At 51.2% G+C, this 21,067-nt stretch overlaps 1 protein-coding gene across 1 annotated transcript in view; it reads left to right on the top strand.

Moving 5' to 3' along the window:
* LOC141146120 (uncharacterized) overlaps window positions 1–21,067 on the top strand; it is a 213,305-nt gene that overhangs the window by 167,693 nt on the left and 24,545 nt on the right. Inside the window, exon 6 of the mRNA XM_073632874.1 lies at window positions 14,285–14,416. Coding sequence (XP_073488975.1) covers window positions 14,285–14,416 — 132 coding nt within the window. The remainder of the gene's footprint in view (window positions 1–14,284; window positions 14,417–21,067) is intronic.

The raw sequence follows: 21,067 nt of genomic DNA, 5'->3' as shown, positions 1-21,067 counted from the left end.
CTCAAGAGGGTGTGGTTAGAGTCTGAGATGAATGAGGGATGGAGAGGGAAAGGGGAAGAGGGAAAGGGGGAGAGGGAATGGGGGAAAGGGGAAGAGGGAAAGGGGGAGAGGGAATGGGGGAAAGGGGGAGAGGGGAATGATGGGACAGCAGCCCCAGATCCTACACAATAAAAATGTGTATTCTAGAAAGTTTAACAATCAGCAGATAAAGATACTCCAAACACCTGGTGTTAGCACTTCAATCATCCCGATACCATGGTTGTTATTGTGTCAGGATGATTGAATCGCATTATTTCTATTATTACATTGTAATATAAAATGAAATCATTCAACTCACCATAATGCAGAATCAGTGGGACCACTGAGCGTGTCACCTGCTACGTCGCCTGCCACCAGATGCCATCAGGTTCCCCCAGCAGAGACTGTCCTTACATCAGGTGCCCCCAGCAGAGTCTGTCCTTACATCAGGTGCCCCCACCAGAGTCTGTCCTTGCATCAGGTGCCCCCAGCAGAGTCTGTCCTTGCATCAGGTGCCCCCAGCAGAGTCTGTCCTTACATCAGGTTCCCCCAGCAGAGTCTGTCCTTGCATCAGGTGCCCCAGCAGAGTGCCTCCTTCCATCAAACATTCCCAGTACAGTACCTCTTACGTCAGGTGTCCCCAGCGGAGTGTTGGCTGCAGATGGAGTGTTGGCTACAGTCTAGCTACATCTCCTCAAGAGTGGTGACAAGGGGGGAGAGGTGTGTGGGTGGAGGCATGGTGACTTGGGGTGTTACAGGCTGACTTGGGGAAGGGTGGAGACAGGGTGGTGATTTGGGGGTGCAGGCATGATGGTGACCTGGGGGGTGCAGGCATGGTGGTGACTAGGCCGGAGGGGGTGCAGGCATGGTGGTGACTAGGCCGGAGGGGGTGCAGGCATGGTGGTGACTAGGCCGGAGGGGGTGCAGGCATGGTGGTGACTAGGCCGGAGGTGCAGGCATGGGGGGAGGGGGATGCAGGCATGGTGTTGTCATGGGGGGAGGCGAGTGCAGGTATGGTGGTGATATGGGGGGGGCAGGTATGGTGGTGATATGGGGGGGGGGGGAGGGGCAGGTATGGTGGTGATATGGGGGAGGGGGCCAGGGCTGGACTGGGACAAAAATGTGGCCCTGGACTTCATCCAGACCGGCCCAGGGCACAACACATCAGGGTACGGTACATCAGGCCACATCAGGGCACAAGGCACATCAGGATACAAGGCACATCAGTGCACAGCATATCAGGATACAGGGCACAGCACATCAGGGTACAGAGCCCAGCACATCAGCGTATAGGGCACATCAGGGCACAACACATCAGGGTACAGAGCCCAGCATATCAGCGTATAGGGCACAGCACATCAGGACACAGCACATCAGGGCACACGACATTGAGGCACAGGACATCGGGGCACATCAGGTCACGGGGCACATCAGGGCATAGGAGAGTGGGGCACAGCACATCAGGGCACGGAGCACATAGCACATCAGGGCACATCAGGGCATATAGCACATCAGGGCACATAGCACATCAGGGCATATAGCACATCAGGGCATATAGCACATCAGGGCACATCAGGGCATATAGCACATCAGGGCACGGGGCACATCAGGGCACATTATGGCACATCAGGGCACATGGCACATTATGGGGCACATCAGGGCACATAGCACAGCAGGCCACGGGGCACATCAGGACACATGGCACATCAGGGCACATGGCACATTAGGGCATGGGGCACATCAGGGCACATGGCACATTATGGTGGAACATCAGTGCACATGGCACATCAGGGCACATAGCACATCAGGGCACATAGCACATCAGGGCACATGGCACATTAGGGCATGGGGCACATCAGGGCACATGGCACATTATGGTGGAACATCAGTGCACATGGCACATCAGGGCACATAGCACATCAGGGCACATGGCACATTATGGGGCACATCAGGGCACATGGCACATCAGGGCACATAGCACATCAGGGCACATGGCACATTTTGGGGCACATCAGGGCACATGGCACATCAGGGCACATAGCACATCAGGGCACATGGCACATTATGGGGCACATCAGGGCACGGGGCACATCAGGGCACGGGGCACATCAGGGCACATTATGGAAAAATCAGGGCACATGGCACATTATGGGGCACATCAGGGCACATTATGGCACATTATGGGGCACATCAGGGCACATTATGGGGCACAGGGCACATCAGGGCATATAGCACATCAGGGCATATAGCACATCAGGGCACGGGGCACATTATGGGGCACATCAGGGCACATTATGGGGCACATAGCACGTCAGGGCATATAGCACATCAGGGCATGGGGCACGTCAGGACACATAGCACATCAGGGCACGGGGCACGTCAGGGCACATGGCACATTATGGGGCACATCAGGGCACATGGCACATCAGGGCACATAGCACATCAGGGCACATGGCACATTATGGGGCACATAGCACATTAGGGCACGGGCACATCAGGGCACATTATGGAAAAATCAGGGCACATTATGGGGCACATCAGGGCACATTATGGCACATTATGGGGCACATTAGGGCACATTATGGGGCACAGGGCACATCAGGGCACGGGGCACGTCAGGGCACATGGCACATTATGGGGCACATCAGGGCACATTAGGGGGCACATGGCACGTCAGGGTACATAGCACATCAGGGCACATAGCACGTCAGGGCACGGGGCACGTCAGGGCACATAGCACGTCAGGGCACATAGCACATTAGGGCACGGGGCACGTCAGGGCACATAGCACATAAGGGCACGGGGCACGTCAGGGCACATAGCACATCATGGTACATAGCACATCAGGGCACATAGCACGTCAGGGCACGTCAGGGCACATAGCACATCAGGGCACATTGCACATCAGGGCACATAGCACATCAGGGCACATAGCACGTCATGGCACATAGCACAGCATGGCACATAGCATGTCAGGGCACATAGCACGTCAGGGCACATAGCACATCAGGGCACATAGCACATCAGGGCATGGAGCACGTCAGGGCACATAGCACATCAGGGCATATAGCACATCAGGGCACATAGCACATCAGGGCACATAGCACATCAGGGCACATAGCACATCAGGGCACGGGGAGGGCACGTCAGGGCACATGGCACATTATGGGGCACATCAGGGCACATAGCACATCAGGGCACGGGTCACATCAGGGCACATGGCACATTATGGGGCACATCAGGGCACATAGCACATCAGGGCACGGGGCACATCAGGGCACATTATGGAAAAATCAGGGCACATTATGGGGCACATCAGGGCACATTATGGCACATTATGGGGCACATCAGGGCACATTATGGTGCACAGGGCACATCAGGGCATATAGCACATCAGGGCAAGGGGCACGTCAGGGCACATGGCACATTATGGGGCACATCAGGGCACATTATGGGGCACATCAGGGCACATTATGGGGCACATAGCACGTCAGGGCATATAGCACATCAGGGCACGGGGCACGTCAGGGTACATAGCACATCAGGGCACATAGCACGTCAGGGCATGGGGCACGTCAGGGCATGGGGCACATCAGGGCACATAGCACGTCAGGGCACATAGCACGTCAGGGCACATAGCACATCGGGGCACATAGCACATCGGGGCACATAGCACATCGGGGCACATAGCACATCAGGGCACGGGGCACGTCAGGGCACATAGCACATCATGGCTTATAGCACATCAGGGCACATAGCATGTCAGGGCACATAGCACGTCAGGGCACATAGCACAGCATGGCTTATAGCACGTCAGGGCACATAGCATGTCAGGGCACATAGCACGTCAGGGCACATAGCACGTCAGGGCACATAGCACGTCAGGGCACATAGCACGTCAGGGCACGTCAGGGCACATAGCACATCAGGGCACATAGCACATCAGGGCACATAGCACATCAGGGCATGGGGCACGTCAGGGCACATAGCACATCATGGCACATCAGAGCACATAGCATGTCAGGGGACATAGCACATCAGGGCACATAGCACATCAGGGCACATAGCACATCAGGGCACGGGGCGGGCACGTTAGGGCACATGGCACATTATGGGGCACATCAGGGCACATAGCACATCAGGGCACGGGGCACATCAGGGCACATGGCACATTATGGGGCACATCAGGACACATAGCACATCAGGGCACAGGGCACGTCAGGGCACATTATGGAAAAATCAGGGCACATTATGGGGCACATCAGGGCACATTATGGCACATTATGGGGCACATCAGGGCACATTATGGTGCACAGGGCACATCAGGGCATATAGCACATCAGGGCACAGGGCACGTCAGGGCACATGGCACATTATGGGGCACATCAGGGCACATTATGGGGCACATAGCACGTCAGGGCATATAGCACATCAGGGCACGGGGCACGTCAGGGTACATAGCACATCAGGGCACATAGCACGTCAGGGCATGGGGCACGTCAGGGCACATAGCACGTCAGGGCACATAGCACGTCAGGGCACATAGCACGTCAGGGCACATAGCACATCAGGGCACATAGCACGTCAGGGCACATAGCACGTCAGGGCACATAGCACGTCAGGGCACATAGCACGTCAGGGCACATAGCACGTCAGGGCACGGGGCACGTCAGGGCACGGGGCACGTCAGGGCACGGGGCACGTCAGGGCGCATAGCACATCATGGCACATAGCACGTCAGGGCACATAGCATGTCAGGGCACATAGCACGTCAGGGCACATGGCACATCTGGACACGGAGCACATCAGGGCACATAGCACGTCAGGGCACATAGCACGTCAGGGCACATAGCACATCAGGGCATATAGCACATCAGGGCATATAGCACATCAGGGCATATAGCACGTCAGGGCACATGGCACATCAGGGCACATGGCACATCAGGGCACATGGCACATCAGGGCACGGGGCACGTCAGGGCACATGGCACATTATGGGGCACATCAGGGCACATAGCACATCAGGGCACGGGGCACGTCAGGGCACATAGCACATCAGGGCACATTATTGCACATGGCACATTATGGGGCTCATCGGGGCACATAGCACATGGCACATTAGAGCATGGGGCACCTCAGGGGGCACATTACCAACTAGCCAGCATGCAGAGTAGCGCAGGAAGCGTGTCTGTAGTAAGTTCTCCCATGTGTCACACTCACGAGCGGCTGCTCCCTGGTGGCCCCCCCTCTCTTCTCGTCAAAGATGAGACACTGACACACACGGGGCAGAGGGAGGATTTCCTTGTGTTCAGTGGAGAGGGGGGAGGGGTCGCCAATCCCTGTAGCCAATAGGCTTCAGTGTACAATAGAATTTTCTATTTGTACACTGAAGAGAGAAGCCGATTGGCTGCCCCTCTCCCCTGTACTGAACACAAGGGGAAACAACTTATTGACTCACTCGTGGGGCGACGGCGGACATTTTTGTGGAGCCGTTGCCGTTTTTTTACAAAAACACTCACGATTTTCTCGGGACAATCCCAAAAATTCAGGAAAACACACGGGACAAGATTAAATCGGGACGAGGGTCCCAAAATCGGGATTGTCCCGGGAAAATCGGGACTGTTGGCAACTACGTGTGTGCACCCTTGTTCACTATCTGTCTGTACCTGACATCAGTTCCTGTCTTACATAGAGACTTCCTGTCTGTACCTGACATCACTTCCTGTCTTCCATAGAGGCTTCATGTCTGGGTATAAGTGAGATCACCACCATGTGGAGCTCAAATGGAACAGCAGCCCCGAGAAACATCTCATAGTGTGAACATGACCTTGCGCTGTGTGTGTATGTACTGTACATTCACCGGCCACTCTATTAGGTACACTTGTTTAATTGCTTGGTAACACAAATTGCTAATCAACCAATCACATGGCAGCAACTCAATGCATTTAGACAACTAGATGTTTCGAAGACGACTTGCTGAAGTTCAAACCGTGCATCAGAATGGGGAAGAAAAGGGATTTAAGTGACTTTGAACATGGCATGTTTGTTGGTGCCAGACGGGCTGGTCTGAGTATTTCAAAAAACGCTGATCTACTGGGATTTTCACGCACAACCATCTCTCGGGTTTACAGAGAATGGTGGAAAAAAGAGAAAACATCCAGTGAGCGGCAGTTATGTGGAGGAAAATGCCTTGTTGATGTCAGAGGTCAGAGGAGAATGGGCAGACTGATCCAGATGATAGAAAGGCAACAGTATACATGTGCGGGATGAAAAAATTTGTTTCATTTTAATTTGTTATCTAAATAAATTTGTTACATTTGTTTAATTGATTCTCGGAATTCATTTTGTTTCGTCTTCGAAAAATTAGACAGAATTCGAAAAAAACTCCTCCGAATTCGAAAAAATGCATTCTGATTAAAACAAAATGTAAAAAAATTATCGAATCGGAATTTGAATTTGAAAATACCTGAGTATTGTTGCTGACCATGTCCATCCCTTTATGACTACAGTGTCCCCATCTTCTGATGTCTCCTTCCAGCAGGAAAATGCACCATGTCACAAAGCTCCAATCATCTCACCACTGGACAATGAGGTCCCTGTCCTCCAATGGCCTCCACACTCACCAAATCTCATCTAATAGAGCACATTTGGGTTGTGGGGGAAAGGGAGATTGGCATAATGGATGTGCAGCCGACAAATCTGCAGCAACTGTGTGATGTTATCATGTCACTATGGAGCAAAATCTCTGAGGAACGTTTCCAACACCTAGTTGAATCTATGCCACCAAGATTGAAGGCGAAAGGGGGTCCGACCCGTTACTAGCAAGGTGTACCTAATAAAGTGGCCGGTGAGTGTATATCCTTATAGATGGGGTCATCTCCACTCCCACCAAAGGGGAGAGAAATATATTACTGTGTATAGGGCAACTTAACGCTATCCTTACCCCACATGTTCTTTTGTATCTTGTACTACTACAAATCCAACGGCTAATGGATGTGGGCTCAACCTTTTGCCTATTTGTCAATATAGTTTATGTCAAAAGGAACATTAACCAGGAGGAAAAAAATACGTAATCTAAGAGATAGATTTCACTAGATTGGAACATACATGGAATGTCCTATAGTGAATTGCATTCACATTTTCATTCCGAAATGTCACACTTGAACATTGGGCTCATAGATGGAATAAATGGGCCCACAGACTGTGGTCTAGAGCAGCTTTTTTCAACCAGGGTGCCTTAAGGTCACTCACTCACTTCCGGGCATAGACTCCCGCAGAAGTCTAAGCCTCTTCCCGCCCCCCAACCCCCCCCCCCCCGCTGTCTGCTGGGAAACACACGGGTCCCAGAGACAGCAGGGACCATCCAGATTGTGCAGCGTGACTCATGCATGCGCAGTAGGGAACCAGGAAGTGAAGCCGCAACGATTCACTTCCTGATTCCCCCACCGAGGATGGCGACGGTAACAGCCGAGAGCCAAGCTTTTTTTGAGGGGAACCTCCGCTTTAAGATTGTCTGTAATTTTAAAGGGTGCCTTGAGACTGTCCATAGTTTTAAAGGGTGCGTCTTGGCAAGTATGGCCTAAAGGGGGCTTTATTGATTGGCTGAAGACTTTGTACAAAGGGGCTGCAAGCTTCATGCTTGTGAATGATTGGATGGGACAGCCTTTTGAGGTTGGCTTGATTGTGCATCAGGGGTGTCATTTGAGTCCTCTGCTATATGTGTTCGCAATTGATCCCTTCATCAGGAGAATAGAGAGCGTAACCGTTGTACAGAGTTCCTTTGGGCATTCTTGGTGAGCCCGCTCTGAGGGTCATGGCCTATGCTGATGACGTGTCTGTTTTCATCTCTGGGACAGAGGAGGTGGAGGAGGTGGTCTCGGTGATGGAGCAGTATGCTGAGGCATCTGGCTCAAAGGTCAATTAGGATATGAGTGCGGGTTTTCTGGATGGGAGCGGAAGGCGATAGCTTCGAGCTTGCGGACACCTTCCCAGAGCCTCGGCAGGAAATTAAAGATTTTGGCATCAAATTTGGTCCCTGCGATTATGGCCATGCAAATTGGGAAAGCAGGCTACAAGATGCAGATGCCAAGGCTGCCAGCTGGAAGGCTTTGAAACTCTCTTACAGGAAAGGGATTGACCTGATTAAAATTTACCTGATCCCGGTATTTCTGTATGTCAGCTTTGTCTGTGTTTTGTCAGTGTCTCTCTATGCGAGAATTTACAGCTGTTTCCTCCAGCTGTTATAGGGGAACAATCTGAACCTCATTAAGAGGTCAGTAACCTACCTTCCCAGGTGGATGGGTGGCCTAGGTATGGTCAACCTGGTGATATTCTATCTCTGATGTTTTTGAAACATAATTTTGGTAAAATACTGGCAGATGAACCACCTGGGTGGGTTGGTATCTTTCAGTCCTGGTTTAGGCATTTTCTGAGAAGCTGGGAGAATGGTGGGTCAGTGAAAAGCCTGACAGCCTGACAATCTCCCGGCTTATGTTGCCCCGTGCCTGAAAATGCTTCAGCAGTGGCGAGTGACGGCGAAGAAAATTAAGTCTCTTCCTAGGAAGGCCCTGGAGAGGAGGGTTGTTAAATCTGCCTTTAGCGAGCCACTGGCCTTGAGGGATTGCCCAGGCTCTTTTACGAGGAAGGGTCTACGTTTGACTAATCTGGAGAGAATCCCTTTAAAGTTTTGGGATTTGGCCTGGCTCTCGTTCCATGGCAGACTCTATGTGAAGGGCAACTTAAAGCATTGCTCTGCAGAGAATTGTGGTTGTCCAAGAGTGGGGTGTGGAGGAGACAATGGACCATTTCTTGCTTCAGTGCCCCTTCAATACAGAAGTCTATAAGCGGGTGGGTGGGGCTCTGGGTATCCCTTTCCTTTTCCGCTTGAGTTATGAGGAGTTCCCCATTGGAGCCCCCTTACATCAGGTATAGCGGTGTCTCCACCACCATTACAGTTTCCCTATTCCCCGAGGGGGAACAAAATAGAGGCTTAGCTGGCCGCATGGCTACAATAGAAATTAAGCTGCGGCGCTGCCCACCCCTGTCCCTTTCCATAACAGGGCAGAGACAGACCGGCAGCGGGGCGGGTGGGAGGCACCGCAGCTTAATTTCCATTGTAGCCACCCGTGTTCTTCTTCTGGTCTTCTTAAACATGGCCAGCAGAGACATTGTCTCCACCGGCCATGGACCTCTAGCGGCGGCGGCGAAAAATCAGGAAAAAACGGATTTCCGGGGACATTTCCCGGGACACAATAAAATCGGGGAAAGGGTCTAAATCCCGGGAATGTCCCGGGAAATTTGGGACAATTGGCAAGTATGTCTGTAGGTGGTTGTACAATCAGATCTTATAGTGTATGGTCAGCATTCCATATCATTAGGGGGGCTCTTGCACTACACAGCTGTCATTATATCTGCAGGAAGTTGTACAATCAGATTGTATAGTGTATGTCCAGCTGTGACTTGGCTCATGCAATGATTGTGTAGCAAAGTAATGTACACATCGGTGTGTGAATGGTATATGAGGAGGAGGATCTATCTCACCTGTCATCCACACTCAGCCTTTCCTCCAAACATCATCCCCCATGCTGGTGATCCGGCTTGTTGCTGGCTGTCACCATGGTAACCATGCGACCAGGAAGCGGCAGGCATACACTTCCGGTTTTACGAATCCTGGGGGCGTGGCTGGGAAATAGCATGCACCACTGAGCGGGGCCGTTTGTCACATTACATTCCTCCCGGGGGCGCGCACACTCTGTAGTGAAGGTGGAGAGGCATGCACGTGCAGGCAGGTGTAAGTCTCAGGTGAATATGGGGAGAAGTGTCACCATGCAGGTGAGTGCAGGCCGGGGGAGGAGTCAGCTGATTCCTCTGTCTCCTGGGTGTATGGTGGCTGATGGGGGTCAGTAAGAGGTGTGCAGTGATTGGTTGGCTCAGGTCCACAGCCGAGATGGAGGGTTGGTTGCAGCTCCATGTGTCTCCTCTCGTTTCTCGTGTTCAGTGGCGAGGGGAGGGGAGGGGCCGATCCGTGCAGCTAACACTGGCTTCAGTGTGCAGGAGAATTGTGAAGAGAGAAGCTGATTTATTGGCTGCACGGATCGAGCCCCCTCCCCTCTCCACTGAACACAAGGGGAAAGAGATCTCGCGGTTGGGCCAGTGGCCATATTGTTGGAGCCAGAACTGCTGCAGAGCCAAAAACATTCCCGATTTCCCTGGACTAAGACAAAATCCCAAATCGGGACGGCCTCTGATCGGGATGAGGGTCCCAACATTGGGATTGTCCTGGGAAAATCGTGACTGTTGGCAACTATGATACCGCAGTGCTGTACAGAGATCATTGAGTCAGTCACATCAGTCTCTGCACCAGGGGAGCTTCTCCACCAGGTGGTGGTGTTGGCTCACTCTGCTTTGGTCTCAGTTGGAGGAAACTTCAAGCCTGGGCCTGTCCTGCAGGCTTCTCGCCCAACCACCATGCAGTGGGTGGGGAAGATGAAGGTGTAGGCTCTCCAGAGGCACTGAGGCCTACTCCATGTGCTCAAGCTGCAATGAATCCTGGGCCTGTCCCTATGCAAGAGGAGTCCCTACCAGTCTTCCAGGATAAAGTGGTGAAAAGACTTCGCCACATTGCTAAGGAGGAACAGAAACTTGCTGTCATGAAAGTAGATCTCAGGAAAAATAAATCTCTGCACAGTAAGTCTGGAAACAGTAAGAGGGAAATCTCCAAGTTAAAGTCTCTGGAAGAGGCATTAAAAAAGCAGGAGAAGTTGGTCTCCTCTCTGAAGGAGAGCAGCGGTGTGTTCAGAGAAAAGTGTGAGAATAAGGAGAGATTCAAACAGATGAAGGAAAGTGCCTGTGTTAATACCAGCCAGAGGGTGGATGCCAAAGCAATGGCGACAGTATGGATGGAGGGGCAATGGCGACAGTATGGATGGAGGGTAAGAAAGTGGCTTCACATGGTGGCCCCCGTACTACCCCTGTCTCAGGATCTGTCATGTCTGAGTCAGTATCTGCCCCCCTCCCTCCCCAGAAGCCTGGGTCATCTCAGGAGGAGGTTGAGGAAAATGGCGGATTGCTGCAGGCCATTACAGAAATGGAATCTCCCTTGAGCGGCACCGCCTCATCAGATGAGGATCATGATAAAGGAGTGCTTTTCCTGCCAACAGACCCTTACAATCAGCAGGGAATGCAGGATTAGGTGGCTGCGAGGAGTCCCACATGGACACTAACAGTGCAGAGCAGGAATGTCGCATGAACATTGAAACTGCAGAGCAGGAGGCCCGTATGAACGCTGAAACAGCTGGTGATTTTTCTAAACAGAAGACTTTACTTGATGAGGGGACTGCTGGTATCTGTGGTACTTCTGGGACTATGGTGAGCGGGACTGTTGTGCTAGAGGGAAGGAGGGAGGATCAAGTGGTGGGTAATTTACCAAACCAGATTTCAGAGGTTCCTATGCAGGCAGTTAATATCCCTATGCAACCAGTTAATGTGTCAACTGTCCCAGTTAGGAATTATGCTAGGGCTGTGTGGGGACAAAGTCATGCTGCCGGTGGTGAAAGGGAGCCAGTTGTGCGACTTTTACCTAACGCACCTTCTTCCATTAAACGCAGGAATGTGGTACAGCTCAGGTGGGAAGGATGAGGTATTCCACCAGGAGGGTGGTTGTGGATAAGATCCTAGCCATGGGATTTATGGAGGAGGATACTTATGCTCTTATCAGTCCGGCTGGTTCCTTTGAATATGATTTGTCATTTGTGCCTCTAGAATCACTGGATCTGTCTTTGGAGCGGTTTGAGCATGTATATGGGGGCTAGCCGGACTGGAAGGGGCTTGTCCCTAAGGTAATCTCACATCAGCCCTTGATAAAAAATGTGATTATCCTGACAAGGAATGAGTCTATACCCCCCGAGGATTTATGGGTCTAGTTGAGGAGGTTTGGTAAAACGTTGTGTCCCCTAAAAAAGATTGTGGATGATAGAGGAATCTGGACGGTGGGTGGTCAGTATCAATGAGGTTGAGTGTGTGTGGGAATGTGGTCCAGCATTTGCCCTCCTCTGCCTTTATTGATAGAGATAGGATTACTGCCTTCTACCCTGGTCAACCTAAGCTGTGCCATAAATGTGGAGTCAAGGGACATTTCTCCTCTAAATGTCCAGAACAGAAGTGTTCTTTGTGCCAGGAACTGGGGCATCTGGCAAGGGACTGTAACATCATGAAATGTAACCTATGTGATAAGGTTGGTCACCCTTATAGCCGGTGCCCTGAGGCTTTGCACAATAAACCAGAGTTGGTGGAAGAATTTTTCCGTCTGGATAGAGAAGAGTCTGGGTTGGCGGAGGTTGTACAAGGGAATCCTAGTGTCCCTGTCCCATCAGAATCTGTGTCTGTGAGGGCCTCTGTGGTGTCAGTTCCCCCCCAGTCTGTGGTTCCCCAGTCAGTGTCACAAAGTGTGGTTGTCAAGTCTGTGTCTGCACCTATTGTTTCTCCTAGTGTAGTGAAAGCAGTGGAGGGTGCTGGACCAGCATGTATGGTGGTGCCAACCCCTCCTCCTAGGCGTTGCAGAAGTGCGGCTGGAGGTTGGCAGACACAGAGGGGTGGAGTGAGGGATGGATTGGATGATGGTGGAGGGGGAAGGGAACTTGAGATTGGCTGGTGCAGAATGCAAGGTGAATGATGTGGAAGTCGGGGTGAATGATGTGGGGGATTGTGTTTAAGTTGAGGCTCGGGGTTTGTAGTCTCTTTTTTGTTTTTGTTAAAATATGTTTCTTTCTATGTTATCTTATCAGGAAACGTTTTTCTTTACTTGCTGATGTAAGCACGCCTGTTTTTGTTTAGTTGTTGTTTATTTTTGTGTAAATATGTTCTTAATAATAAGCTGTATGTTTGTATGATTTTTTTAATAAACAAAAATGTCCCCCCACACTCACACACTATTGTTATTATACGTTTATAAAGCTTTGGAATTTTTTTCCTTTATGTGAAAAAAAACAGAGATGACCAAATACCACCAAAAGAAAGCTCTATTTGTGTGAAAAAAAATATATAAATTTTATTTGGGTACAGTGTTGCATGGCTGCGCAATTGTCAGTTAAAGTAGCTCAGTGCTGAATAGCAAAAAATGGCCTGGTCATGAGGGGGTAAAACCTTTCCGGAGCTGAAGTGGTTAAATCTGACATTATGGACACCAGTATGGAGTTTTGGAGGGAAAAACCACCTGTTTCTGCACAGAGCCCTGCATAAAAGAGGGCTGTAGGCCTGGCTTCTGATCCCAAGAAGTCTGTAATGCTGGATTCTGCTAGAAGGAAGGTAAAGGTGGGAGTTGCCGTTTTTTTCTGAACAATCCCTGCCGGTAGCTACAGGTACAACAGATGATGGTGGGAAGGAACATGGCAGCTGCACTGTGAAAGGTGTTACTGAAATCCCAGGAAGAGTGACAAGGAGTGGAAGGTTTTTACCTAAGATGAGTATGTTGGGGGAGGAGGTGGTGAGGACCGCAGTATGTGGTGTGAGTGGGTCTGCTGGGAGCAGTAGTGCCATGGATGTGAAAGCATGAATGATAAAGCTGCTTGTAATGCTGGAAAGGGGGATGTGTGTTGGTGGATGGAGTGACAGCTGCTGCCTCTGGTGGTTTGCAGAGTGGGGGTTCTGTGGCTCCTGCAACCAATGGGCAGGGTGCAGCTTTGAGGTCTGGAGCTTCTGGTTCTGCCAATAAAACCTATGCTGGGACTCTGGCTGGGATGAGGGGGTCACATCAGGTGGGCAGCTAAGGAGGGAGGTCTGCTGCAGGTTTGCTATCTCCACCCCTGCCTTTCTGTTGGCGGAATGTGGTGCAGCTCAGGGGTGCTCCTCGTATAAGGAGGTTGGTTGTGGACAAGATTTTGGTGATGAGTTTTAAGGCAGATGACATCTTTGCTTTAATCAGTCCAGTAGGCTCCTATGCGTGCCACCTGTCCTTGGTTCAGCCCTAGTTGCTTGATATCTTCTGGGAAAAGTATGTGCGTGTGTATGGGGGTCTACCAGAGTGTCGAATGTTACAATCCTAGTAAGGAATTAATCCATTCGTTCTGCTGACTTGTCTGTCTGAGAAGATTTGGGGAGCTTCTAACCCCTCTGTTGACAATTGTGGGATGAGAGGGGCACGTGGTCAGTGTGGATGAGAGGGGCACGTGGTCGGTGTGGATGAGGGGCACGTGGCCAAGGTGGGTGGTCGGTGTGGATGAGAGGGGCACGTGGCCAAGGTGGGTGTGGATGAAAGGGGCACGTGGCCAAGGTGGGTGTGGATGAGAGGGGCACGTGGCCAAGGTGGGTGGTCGGTCTTGAGAAAGACAGGTGGTGGCCGGGGGCCTGGACAAAGGCGTGGAGGAATGTTAGATCCCCGTAGTTGCTATCTGTCAGTATCTGGGTATGCGGCTTTTCTTTCTGTCCTTTCACGCCCCCTAGATTTTTAAAGGATCAGATTTTGAAAAGTCTGCATGCATGGGATCAATGTTTAATTGTTTCTGAGCCCCCTTTCATATTGGGCTGATTTGGCATGTCAAACATTACATTACACTGGACCCCTGCACATTACACAACCCCCCCAGCTTTGGACCCCCTGCATGTTTCACAGCTGTCCCTTCCTACCTTACTCGTGCAGAGGGACACACACACCAGAGGGTGGGAACTGCTGGAGTTAACTTTTCATATCGACAATGCTAATGATTGGTTGCTAGGACCACCTAGCAACCAATCACCTACTAGTTAACTTGGCATTTTCCGTCTTCTATTCAGCGCTTGCCCGCGGTCTCTCTCCCTCCCCTGCTGTACAGGAGAGAGGGATGGTGGGGTTGATTTACTAAAGGCAAATCCACTTTGCACTACAAGTGCAGTCAGTCGCTGTAGATCTGAACTGAGTGGAAGCTCTGCTGATTTTATCATTCAATCATGTGCAAGCTAAAATGCTGTTTATTTTCCTTGCATGTCCCCCTCGGATCTACAGGAACTGCACTTCCAAGTGCACTTGTAGTGCAAAGTGGATTTGCCTTTAGTAAATAAACCCCGTAGTGTTTTCTCCTGCTCCTTTGTCAATCCGGCGGCGTGTCAACCGGCTAGTGGTACGGTCCGCACCCGGCCCAGGCACCCCATCCTGTCACAGCTCGCCCCTCCCTGGCCTGCGCACACATCCATCGCCGCTGCACTGCATGAGCCCGCCCCGCTGTCACCGCTTCCCTTACAGACCACAACACTTACCCCCCCCCAAAGGTACGCCACTGAACTATATAGATCAGACCAAAATGAGGGACCAATGAGGAAAGAGGGATATTGTTCCAAATCATGGACAGTCCCTTGAAATCAGGGACAGTTGGGAGCTATGCACATGCCACAGCATAAATTAAACCCCTTGCTGCTTTTGGTGGGTGCAACCTGCCAATCGTGACCCATTCATGTAAATGGGGCCACTCTGTAAGCGCCCTGCAAATGCATGCTTCTGCGGGGTCCACGGGGTTAAAGCAGGTGGTGAGAAATCAACACAACACAAGCAACAAACCCCTTGTGTGCTGTACGAGGCTGCAGAGCACTTGCAGAGCGGCCTCACTCACATGAGTATGGTTGCCACCTCATCCCTTTAAACCCGAACACATATTAATCACACAGGTTCTGTGGCTGGTTAAGGTAGTAATTAAACTCGGTGCTTTATCTGCATTTAATTAGCCTCAGAACCCGTGTAATTCAAAGGTGTTCGGGTTTAAAGGGATGAGGTGGCAACTCTAGTTCTGAGCCCCCCTATAAGGCTGCTTTCACACAATGTGCTGCGGAATACCCATACCATGGGTGCAGCACATCTGAGACTTTCCTGCGTTGGCTGTGCTTTTCCTATAAAATTCTATTATATCCTGTAGGTGTGGGGCGGTTTCAGAAAGTGCATCAAACCTGCAGGATAAAATGGAAGTCTATGGCTAAGCGCAGGAAAGCTGCAGGTACGCTGCAATGCGCCCGTGGTGTCTATACCTCCCAACTGTCCCTGATTTCGAGGGACTGTCCCTGATTTGGAATAAAGTCCCTCTGTCCCTCTTTCCTCCTCACTTGTCCCTCATTTTGGTCTGATCTATAAAGTTGTATATAAAATGCACTTTATCTCTATCAAAAGTGTTTCCCAGCGCTAAACCTTTCATCCAATGTCTCAATTGCTGCATTTGTAATTTCCAAAAGCCAATCTAAAGGAATAGTAGTGATTAAAAAAAAAGCACTTAGTGGGTTTAACCAATTCTTCTTGTACAATTCTACTTTAAGGGGGGGTGGCAGGGGGTGTGTCCTATGCCTACATTTGCTAATAGGTGTCCCTCATTCCCGTCTCAGAAAGTTGGGAGGTATGCACTGCACCAGCGGTGTGGGTAAATCGCAGCACATCAGTGTAAAGCGGCCCTATACTATTATGCTCGGTGTATTGCTTCACACTGACCTGAAGATCTCCTTTCCTGCTGCTGGCACCACTCTGGAGATCACTAGCCGGGATAAGAGGTGGAGTGCGGTTGGTATCGCACATGGAAAAGGATCCGGCACTACAGAGGAGGCATCTGCTTATGCGGCTCTGGCTCCCTACTACAGCTCCAACATTACAAGGAGTCCCTCTGCATTGCACTCTTATGTTTGATGCTCTAGGATGGCGGATCAGCAAGCCCAGACCGCGATTCACTAGTTGCCTGTCTGCGATCTACTGGTTGCTGACCCCCGCTCTAAGACGATGGGTGCTGTAACCACCACCAGCTGGAAACTGGACCAGGAATGTCACAAGTAGGGATGAGCTTCGAGTTCAACCCATGTTCCACTCGAACATAGCCTGTTCGACCGTTCGTCGAAATGCGAACGTTATGGGCCGTTCACGCCAAATTCGAGTGGCGTGTCACGGCCCATAATTCACTGCGGCTCCGCAGTGCATTGCTGGCTGATGATTGGCCAAGCATGCGCGACCCGCATGCTTGGCCAATCACATCGCCATCTGTACAGAGAGCCGTAATTGGCCAAAGCCAGGGTGGCTTTGGCCAATTATGGCTCAGGGGGTTTAGTACACGCCCCACACTATATATAAAGCGGCCTGCGTGGCGGCCTTGTGTAGTGTGTTGTGTTGTGGTGGAGAGAGAGAGATAGAGAGAGAGAGATAGACAGTGTCATTTGATTCGAGTTAGAGAAGGCAGGCGAGTCAGCTGCACTTACAATGTATTGTGTATATGCATCCTAGGTGGTGTGTATGTGTGTGTGTGTGTGTGTGTGTGTGTATATGTATACTGTATATGGCAGAAAGGAATGCAGTCTGTCTGTGTTCTGTCTGCCCCGCATACAATCTTTATCACAAATCTTGCTGGTGTCAGTATACAAGCCTGGAGGGATTAGTTGAACGATTTTGTCCTCTAGAGCTCCATGCTGGCAGCAGTGCAGGGTAATACAACTCACTGTTTTCAGTGCTGGTGCTAAGGAATCTGTCTGCTTCTTACAGTGTGTCCCCATTGCAGGCTGTGTTCTCTCCTCTCTCTCCCCCTTCGATGCAGCTGCTGACATCTCCTCTTCTTAGAAGTCAAAGAAGGTGAGCCAGGTACAGTGTTTCCCATTGGCTGAGGAGGCAGAAGAGAGATTTATATCAATCCGCTTCTGAAGTCTCCTTGCCGAGAAAGTTCCCCCGGCGGATAAGGACACCCCTGTACTGCGCATGCGCTGCGCTTGCGCAGTAGGAACGACTACGGAGCCGCCGAAAATTGTCGAACAGCTGATCGTCAGCTGTATACGGCGCCTGCGCAATACATTCTAACCTAAGTCCACGTTAAAGCCCCACCATCCAAGTGGACATAGAGTTAGAATATTAAAATCCCGAGAGTAGCGAGGTCATGCCCGAAGAGCGGCGAGCCCTCGAGGGGCCTATTAAAAAGTGGTTTTTCTTTTTTTTTTTTTTTTTTTTACTATACTCTTGGCACGCAGGTACAGCTGATTCAGGTGTTCAGCTTCGGCTCTTTTCAGTGGCTCCCTTGTTGTTCCTACTGCGCCTGCGCACTACAGGGGGGTCATTATCCGTCGAGGGGAACTTTCTCGGCAGAACACCGGGTCTAAGTAAAGATCATCGGGTTATGCGACCAGGCTTCTGTATCCCTCAGCAAGAAAAAAAAAAATAGTCCCCAGTGGATATGCAGGCAATGATGTAAAAAAAAAAAACACAGTAACATCTGCAAATACTAACATAAATTTTGGGGGTTTTTAAAGAATTTGAGGGACCTTAAAGTAAAAATGCCTCTCCCTATGCAGTGGTTGCTTGACAGAGGGGAGGGTCTGGGTAGCAGTCCCGCCCACACCCGACATCACAGCTCGAATCTGACAGCTGCAGTCTCTCATGGGGGCTGCACAGGGCACACCCAGCCGTCTTGCTCACCAATCCCTGGCTGTTCTGAATGTGCACACTGCTGCAGGTCCTATTGAGCTAGAAGGCAACATTAATCAACAGAATAATGCGGGACAAACTCCCTGGACAGCGGGACAAACTTGTAAATGCGGAAAGTCCCGCTCAATCCGGGACAGTTGGGAGGTATGTTCTTCTGATCCTATTAGTACCACAGGCAGGCAGCTACAGTATTTACAGTTAGTGTACTGTGTCCTCTACACAGTGTGCACCTAAAGCTACCTGAAGAAAATTGGTGGTGTTCTCATACTAATACTACAGGCAGGCAGTTAATTCTGCTAGCTGCAGTGTGTGTGTGTGTGTGTGTGTGTGTGTGTGTGTGTGTGTGTGTGTGTGTGTATATCTATCCCAGCTTTGTGCAGCTACATCTCACTGCAGGCCATTAGTATGTCTGGAAGGCCAACAAGGAGAGACAGACAGTCACAAGCCAATAAAAGAGAGCAAGCAGGCTCTGTGTCTAGAGGCAACAGTGCTGGTCGTGGAGACGGTGCATCCTCATCAGCATGTGGCCGTGGGATACACTTGTCCTTTTTTTCGGCAGCTGGCCGTGTTGAGCTGCAACATGCGGAAGACTTGGTCGAGTGGATGACCAAGCCGTCCTCATCCTCCTCATTATCTCTCACCCACGCTCAGGGTACTTTGTCTGGCAAAGCAGCTACCAATGCGGCCTCTTCCCTCGGCTCAATGTCATCAGTGACTCCTTCCCTAGCCCCACCATGTCCTCCTGAGGAGTCCCCCGAACTGTTTGACCACAGTGTTGGGTACATACTCCAGGAGGATGCCCAGCGTTTTGAAGGCTCCGATGATGGTACCCAGCTAGAGGAAGGCAGTAACATGAGCCCAGACAGAGGGGGTGCCCAAGAAGAATGGCAATCTGGCAGTCATGTTCCCCCAGCTGCAGCATACTGCCAGGTTTGCTCCAGTGATGAGGAGGGAGGGGATTATGAGGTCACTGACTCCACGTGGGTGCCGGAGAGGAGGGAGAAGGAGGCGGAACATCTCCAACGAGGCAGGATGCCCTCCAGGGGCCAGCTTAAGGGCAGCACACCGACTGCATCACACCACAGAGCTCTGCATGTGCAGGGCGCTGCTGTCTCTGCGCATTATTCCAAAAGTTCTTTGGTGTGGGCCTTTTTTGAGACGAGTGCATCAGATCCCACCACTGCTATTTGCAACATATGTCTCAAGCGTATCTTGCGTGGCCAAAACCTCACCCGCTTGAGCACCACATGCTTGACCAGACATATGTCGACCTGCCATGCAGTTCGTAGGCAAGCGTACCTAAAAGACCCACAGCAAAGAACAAAGTGGACCTTTCCTTGCTCCTCATCAGCTGGGATCTCCAACTCCACTATACCTTCAGTCCTCTCTGAAACCTGCACTGAGAGGAATGAAGGTGTAGAATTAGGTGTGTCACAGCCAAGTACTTGCGGGCAATCTGCTATCGGTACACCGACATCAGATTGTACCAGGCAAATTTCCCTACCCCAGCTGCTGCACCGCCAAAAGAAGTTCGCTCCCAGCCATCAACATACCCAGCGGTTGAATGCTAGCTTGGCTAAGTTGCTAGCACTTCAACTGCTGCCTTTTCAGTTGGTAGACTCTGCCCCCTTCCATGAGTTTGTGGAATGTGCAGTTCCTCAGTGGCAGGTTCCCAAACGCCACTTTTTCTCACAGAAGGCGATTCCGGCTCTCTACCGGCATGTGGAAGGCAGTGATTATGCCTCACTGGACAGGGCGGTCAGCGCAAAGGTGCATATTACCGCTGACTCATGGTCCAGCAGGCATGGACAGGGATGTTGCCTATCTTTCACCGCGCACTGAGTGACTCTTCTGGCAGCTGGGAAGGATGCAAGACAGGGTGCAGTAGTGTTCTACTAGTGGTGGTTCTGCCACACCTCTCTCCTCCACCCCTCTTCTTCCTCCATTGCCTCTTCCTGTGCTGATTTGTCCTCGGAACCAGCGGTGCTCCGTAGGTGTTCAAGGGGCTACGCAAGCACGCAGGCAAAAAGATGCCATGCGGTGCTTGAGCTGGTGTGCTTGGAGCACAGGAGCCACACTGGGGCAGAGATTCTGTCAGCTCTGCAGGGGCAGGTTCAGAGGTGGTTGACACCACCCCAGCTTAAGGCAGGTATGGTGGTTTGCGACAATGGCACCAACCTCCTCTCCGCCCTCCGACAGGGACAACTGACCCATGTGCCCTGTTTGGCTCACGTTCTTCACTTGGTGGTGCAGCGGTTCTTGGGCAGGTACCTGGGCTTACAGGATGTCCTGAGGCAGGCCAGGAAAGTCTGTGTGCATTTCCGCAGGTCATATGCCAGTGCTCGGCTGGCTGACCTCCAAAAGGAATTTAATCTGCCCAAGAACCGCCTAATCTGTGACATGCCCACCAGGTGGAACTCAACATTGGCCATGCTGCAGCGGCTGCACACGCAGCAGAGGAGGGCCATCAATGAGTACCTATGCGACTATGGCACCAGGACAGGGTCAGGGGGACCTTATTTTTTTTTTTTCCCCAGGCCAGTGGGCTATGATCAGGGATGCATGCACTGTACTGTTGCCATTTGAGGAAACCACAAGGATGGTGAGCAGTGACGGTGCATGCATCAGTGACACTGTCCCTCTTGTCCACCT

Source organism: Aquarana catesbeiana, linkage group LG05 (genome assembly GCF_042186555.1).
Source record: "Aquarana catesbeiana isolate 2022-GZ linkage group LG05, ASM4218655v1, whole genome shotgun sequence".
Taxonomy (NCBI): Eukaryota; Metazoa; Chordata; class Amphibia; order Anura; family Ranidae; genus Aquarana; species Aquarana catesbeiana.
This window is presented reverse-complemented; position numbering and strand designations above follow the sequence as displayed.